Genomic DNA, 6,926 nt, shown 5'->3' on the forward strand with positions numbered 1-6,926 from the left:
TTCCCTGTCCACACGGCCAATTCGGTCCGACGGTTAAGCAAGCATCACTAGGATGGCTGAAGAAAGAGTCTGACAGTTAATCTGCAGATTACCTAGGCCACCTGGTTCAGCCTTTCCCACAGTAGAGACCTTTGGAAGAGCTTTTGTGTGGAATATGAATCTCAAATTCTGGACCCGTTCGGAAAAGTCCATCCCCACACCTCACTGGCAAAGCTCTTTGACCCCCAACCCTCCAATGTGGTTTTGTTCAGGCCCTGCCTGAGGCACTGATGAGATGTGCTGCCCAGAGAGCTTCCCCCTGTCTTCTTCCAGTGGCCACCATTTTGCCTCACAGTGTACCTATATGGCTAGATTTATCAGACTCAGACAATATCCTAGACCCGGGTGGTGGAGATTCAGGCTCACAGTATAGCCCTGTGGGTGCATTCCAGGGAGCCTTATCCCCCAAGGCAACTGCCGGTCTGTTTTGATATTCTGAGCCAGGGGCTGCCCCTTGTGCCCCTTGTGCTGGATGTGTCACTAAAGTTGCAGAAGTCCCTGCCCGGTAGCTTTGCTAAAGTTCCTCCCTCATCTTCACTCTCCCTTCAAAGCCCTTGGTAATGTGGTTGTACGTCTGGATTCTAGTTGTGTTCTGCAGTTCTGGGCGTCTTCTGCTTCCCCTCTAGATCCACCACTACCTTCCTCTTCTCTAAGACCAACAGGAAGCTGGAGGGCAAGAGAGCTGAGTGGCTGCAGCCAATGAGTGGCACTGGTAAGGAGATTAGAGGTCGGGGGAGGGGGGAGAAGGCCTGGGTATTCCTCAGTTCTTCCCTGCCTAGCTGAAGGTCCACAACCTGCTAGGGAGGAAGGCCACAGCTCCTGTTCTCACTGGGTCCAGGAACTCCAGCTTCCAGGCTTTGGGATTCTGACGGCTCAGCACTGTGGCCAGTGTTGGACTGCATACCGTGCCTATGGCTTCATTTAACCCTGCTTGTAGAAATAGTTCCATGCACCCCAATGTTCATTGCGGCAGTGTTTACAATAGTCAAGAAATGGAAGCAACCTAAATGTGCATCAACAGATGAGTGCGTAAAGAAGATGTGGTACATATGTACAATGGAATATTGCTCAGCCATTAAAAAGAATGAAATAATCTCATTTGCAGCAACATGGATGGACCCTAGAGATTGTCATACCGAGTGAAGTAAGTCAGACAGATAAAGACAGATATCGCAGAAGCTAAGAAAAATGATACAAACGAACTTATTTATAAAACAGAAACAGAGAATGAACTGATGGTTACCAGTGGGGGAAGGGTGGTGGGGAGGGATAGTTAGGGAGTTGGGGACTGACATGTACACACTGCTATGTTTAAAATGGATAACCAACAAGGACCTACTGTATAGCACAGGGAACTCTGCTCAATATTATGTAACAACCTAAATAGGAAAAGAATTTGAAAAAATTATAGATACATGTATATGTATAACTGAATCACTTTGTTGTACACCTGAAACTATCACAACATTGTTAATCAACTATACTCCAATATAAAGTAAAAAGTTAAAAAAAAAAGAGAAATAGTTCCATGTCCTTTGAATGTCCTGGTGTTCATAGTCTGGCCATAGAACTCCAGCAGTTTCCGTCTCTTTCTTCCTTTTTCCTGATGATTCTGTTGGCTTGAGAGAGGAGACACCCTACTATCTGCAACGGCAAGTTTCATGGACACTTTTTACATGAAAAGGTTCAGCACAAATTCAGCGATGTTTTCCCCCCAAAGGATTTATTTCCAGAATGTTCTTGGGGGAATAGTTTCTACCTCTTTGAAATGCAAAGTTATTTTTAATGTTTTTCTTCAAATTATAAAGCTGAACAGCAAGATTTCATAACACTTTAATTTTAAGCAGTTTTGTATGGAAAAAACAGCTTCCTTGGCCATGGGGAAGAAGTAGGTCAAGAGAAGAAGCCGAATTAAAAGGATAGTTTATTGATAATTGGGACAAATTAGGAGTCTTTTTCAAATGATGGGGAGAAACGTTGCTTTTGTTCTTTACCGAAATCCAACCAGCATCGCTGCAATACAGAACCTGCCATCATTGTCCAAAGACACACTGGGCTGAAGGTTGTGTTTCTTGACTTTTTTTAAACAGCAGAAAAGGACGTGAATTCAGAGATTTCTCTGGGTAAGTTGTTGAGGGAGGGAGAGCAAAAATCCACATTATTCTTCAAAGGGCACTTGCAGGAGACGCCCTCCCCCCTCTTCTTTTGTCTTCTGGGCTGAACCCCAGGGAGGCTGTAGGGCTTGTTACAGGCAGGCTCAGCAAGAATGACATTGCAGCAGAGTGGCGCAGCGGGAGCGTGCTGGGCCCATAACCCAGAGGTCGATGGATCGAAACCATCCTCTGCTATGAGCTTACATTTTTGCCTGCTATATCTGGCTTTCGGGTCCCCAGCTGTGGGGCAATGTCCGCCTGTGGACCCTGGTGTCTAGGGGTGGCAGCTAGTTCTATGATGTAACGGTTAGCACCCTGGACTCTGAGTCCAGGGTTCTGAGTTGAAATCTCAGTGGGACCTGTGGACACTTTTTGTCCCTTCCCAGGCGCACTTAGACCAAGGGTGGCCAGCAAAGGGGCACAGTGGCATATGGTTCTAAGGCATAATGGTTAGCTCTCTGGACTTTGAATCCAGAGATTCAAGTTCAAATCTCGGTAGAACCTGCTTTGCCTGGGATCATTTTGTCTCCCTCTCTTGTGTCCCGAGCAGTGGAACACAGGGACATAGTCTGGCACAGGATAGGTGGTAACTCTGAGACCCTGGCAGTCCACCTGATCACCAATGTTCCCCTCCCTCCCACCCCAGAGGGAGCCACGTTAGGGATTTCCTGATCTCTGTGTTCTTTTTAATGTCCTTCCTCCCATCCTGCCCCCCAGTTTGGCTTTAAAAAAAGGAGACTAGGGGAATTCCCTGGCGGTCCAGTGGTTGGGACTGCAAGCTTTCACTGGCGAGAGCCCTGGTTTGATTCTTTGGTCAGGGAACTAGGATCCCACAAGCCGCACAGCGCAGACAAAAAAAATTAAAATAAAAAATAAAATTAAAAAAGGAGACCAAAGGGGCTCATACGCTAGTTCCGAGATGTCCCATCATGCATATTTAACCTCTAGAATCCCATGTCAGGACAGACAGTTACTTAATCTTCTCCACTTATGAGCTTTCAGTGCGGACTGTTTACTCTTCATGCAAATGCAGAAAAGGGTCCATTCAGGTACTGCCCATTGGGCCCCTGAGCGGCTACTGTCATAGGAAAGGCTCTTGAGAGTGACACTGCCCAAAAGTGCACCTGCTCTTCTCATTGATACCAGTAGTTCATAGGTCGTGTGCCCAAGTATATGCTTATGTGTGTATGTGTATACATGTATATGTGCTTATATGCTTACATGTGCATGTCTGTGTACACATATGTGCGCGTGCATGTATATGTGTATGCGCACACACATATGTACACACGTCAGCGTATGTGTACACATGCACATACACACACACCTGTATGTATGTGTGCATGCATATGTCCTGTGTGTATGCATGGGTATGTGCACAGTTATGCATGTGTATATATGCACACAGGTGCACGTACACATATACATGTGTGCACACGTGCATGTATACGTGCAATTTGATTTCAATTTAAAAATCAGGCTTCTGTTCCGATACCTGCTCTCCTTGTCTTTAAAACGTACGGCTTGAAAATAATTACCTTTCACTCAAAGAACATTGTGCCTAAAAGTTTTCATGAAGCTTGTAAGAAAAGTCTATATAAATTTAATTTTTTTTTTTTTTTTTGCTATACGTGGGCCTCTTACTGTTGTGGCCTCTCCCATTGCAGAGCACAGGCTCCGGACATGCAGGCAGCGGCCACGGCTCACAGGCCCAACCACTCCGCGGGCTATACGTGGGCCTCTTACTGTTGTGGCCTCTCCCGTTGCAGAGCACAGGCTCCGGACATGCAGGCAGCGGCCACGGCTCACAGGCCCAACCACTCCGCGGCATGCGGGATCCTCCCGGACCGGGGCACGAACCCGTGTCCCCTGCATCAGCAGGCGGACTCTCAACCACTGCGCCACCAGGGAAGCCCTATAGATTTAATTTAAGAGGAAGTCTTTACAAGGAGACGGTAAGAAAGACAGTTTTCCCTTGAAGAAATCTAGGCTTTTGGCAGCTTCAATGTAGCCTTAGAAATGCTAGGGCTTTATGTCTCATACAATTCACTATTTGCATGACTCATTGAATGTAACTACCCTTCACTCTTAGAACGCTGTGCTTGAGTTCTTTCATCAAGCTTTTGGAAACATCCATGTAAAACTAACGTGGAACATTTTTTACAGGGACACGGAAAAGAAGACACTTTTTCTCAGTTAAAAAGCCAGGCTTGGGCTTCCCTTTAAGTCAGTGGCAGAACTTAAGAGCCTATAACAGGCAGTGCCCTTGCCTCACACCCTAGGCCAGCATCAAACTGATGTGTGGGCGGTGCATGAACTCCAATCCTTACTCCAGCAAAGCTGAGGAGGAAGCACCAGTATCTACAGTGGCTGCAACTGGACAAGCTGACAGGCCTGGAGGAAATGGAATTGAGAAATCTGGGCTTGGATATGGTCCAGAGCAAGGGCACTAGAGAACAGCTATTCACCAGGATGACCGACATACACACACCTACAGGACATGATCACGGACCACTGGAGGTATCGGTGGCACCAGGATTCAGACAACAGCACTCCTGTAGGGCAGCTGCTGGGTGTGACATGAATCTGGACCTATTCTGTTCCCCTCCTCATCCCAGGATAGCACTGCTCACTAGCAGACACCCCCTGCCCGATCATGGCGCCACCCCTCACTGTGACTGCTCATATCACTTGAGTTATAATGAAGTAAAACCAATCCTCATTCCACTTTCCTCTCATGAGGCTGTAACCAAAGGTCAGCTGTGGGTAGGACCTGACTCCGCATGTGCGAACGCCCCGTCCCCCAGCCTGCGGGGGGTGTTTTTGTTGTAGCTGGAAGAGGTGGCTTTCGAAGCAAGAAGAGCAGCCCCACTGGACTCCCGGCATCCCTGGCCCACGGAGGGCTTCGGGCAAAGATGCTCCCCTGCTCCAGGGTGGTGCTGGCTCCCAAAGCACGAGGGAGTTGCCTGGGTGGGGCTGGTGAGGGAGGGCACACGCAGGCCCCTGGCTGGGGAGTCAGCATCTGGTTCACGCTCTCTCCACACTCAGACACTCTTCAAGTGTTTATTCCATAATCAGTTACTGTAGAGGACAGAAACTCAATTGTATACAGGCTGAAAGCAAAAAATATACAATTTCACACATTATATCCAGTTGTCAACCCAGATAGGTATACAGGTACAATACAACATAGAGTAGATGAAGGAAATCTAACAGCTCAGGCTTTACAGCACTGAGGGATCCAAGAACGTCGCCACCCACGATAACAAAATTCAAGTGCTTTGAACAACCAACTGGAGGCCTATCCACAGACGTCTTTGTTTCACAGGATGAGCCCTGACATGGAGTTCCATGATTCCATAATTTCCAATTCTTTGCTAGCCCTTTGTTTGTGGGTAAACTGCTCTCTTCCACCTTTCTTTAAGGTGAGCTCACATGAGCACTACATGCCAGGTGGGGGAGTCCCGTCAGGAGCCACGGAGGCTTCACCGAGCCTCGTGGACGAGCCAGGCCCACGGTGTGTGGTAAGGACACCGGGGAGGAGAATGAGGAGAGGCTGGACCATCAGGAAGCTGCCTCACCCAAGTTCAGGGTCAGAAGGGCCGTCACCTGCCTGACCCCACCCAGGGAAGGATGGAGGAGGCTGACTGCCGACCACACAGCCTAGCCTGAGCAGGGCAGCTGCCTCTCCATCCTTCCATCTGTAACACCCATCACCCTTCGCAGGCCTCCCTCTGCCTCAAGGTGAGTTCACTTAAAGACTGAATGTGAAAGCGTGAATTTGGGACATAAGTTGCCAGAGCCTGCAGGGCCACAGTTAGAGGGTCTGGTCCCAGGAGACGGCTGTAACTGCACTCTGGACACCACAGCAGTGAGGAACATGGCCCACTGTTGCCAGAACTTTTTCTCCAGAAAAGCTGAAAATCCAGATTCATATTTATGAGCCCCCTGATTCCTAAAGGATGCAGTTTATTCACATTCTGGCAAAAACATCTTTAAGAATAAAATAAGTGGATAAAAATAGGAGCCAACTGGGCAGACCATAGACCCCCACAGCCTGCCCGCTTCCTGTCATTTCCACATCAAATCTCTCTGAGGCATGTGAATCAGAACTTCTGGGGTCTTAGCCGTTCACAGGACACTTTCTGGATTTTCACTAAGCCCAGAAGACAGTACTCTGACTCCATTCTTGTTCTTTGGGATTTTTCAGTCTTAAAGGAAACTCAAATTGGGGCACCCTTCTCTTAAGTTAAAATATTCCAATCACATACGTATTACGAAGATAGCACCTCATCGAACTGAGGGAGGGGGCTGCTGACAAATGGGGGTAGCAAAGAATTCTGAAAAACCAAAGTAGTAAGAGAAAAGCTGAGCTGTTTTCTTCCAGTGTCTCTGATACCCACACGTGGCAGCTCCTCCATCCTCAGGCAGCAGACAGGCCTGCCTCCCAGCCTCCTCGACCTTCACCACTTGATGTCTCGGCTGTTAGCAGGATGCCCTGGGCCCTGGTACGCAGTATGCAGGGCTTCCTGGACTCTGGGGGAGTCGGTGCCATCCAGCCACTCCTGGTACAGCTCCTGCACATGGGAACTGGTCTCCGGGAGCCGCACGGGGATGTCAGTGTAGATGCCTTTCATCTTCTGCAGCAGGGCCTTGTCCACACACCCATCCTCGGTCTGGGCTTGGCCTCTGCCGTTAAGGCACCCTGAAAAACAAAAGGGAGCTTACTCTTTC

General features: G+C 48.5%; 1 protein-coding gene and 1 non-coding gene across 2 annotated transcripts in view; one reads left to right on the plus strand and one right to left on the minus strand.

Annotated features, from left to right (window-relative positions):
- Window positions 1-2,315: 2,315 nt before the first annotated feature.
- TRNAM-CAU (transfer RNA methionine (anticodon CAU)) lies at window positions 2,316-2,387 on the plus strand. The gene has a single exon. It is a non-coding gene; the product is annotated as a tRNA-Met (tRNA).
- Window positions 2,388-6,655: 4,268 nt separating this feature from the next.
- The window catches only part of NARF (nuclear prelamin A recognition factor), a 19,522-nt gene continuing 19,251 nt past the window's right edge, over window positions 6,656-6,926 (minus strand). The window contains exon 11 of the mRNA XM_007462287.1: window positions 6,656-6,897. Coding sequence (XP_007462349.1) covers window positions 6,656-6,897 — 242 coding nt within the window. The remainder of the gene's footprint in view (window positions 6,898-6,926) is intronic.

This window comes from Lipotes vexillifer, unplaced genomic scaffold, assembly GCF_000442215.2.
Source record: "Lipotes vexillifer unplaced genomic scaffold, Lipotes_vexillifer_v1.1 scaffold1691, whole genome shotgun sequence".
NCBI lineage: Eukaryota > Metazoa > Chordata > Mammalia > Artiodactyla > Lipotidae > Lipotes > Lipotes vexillifer.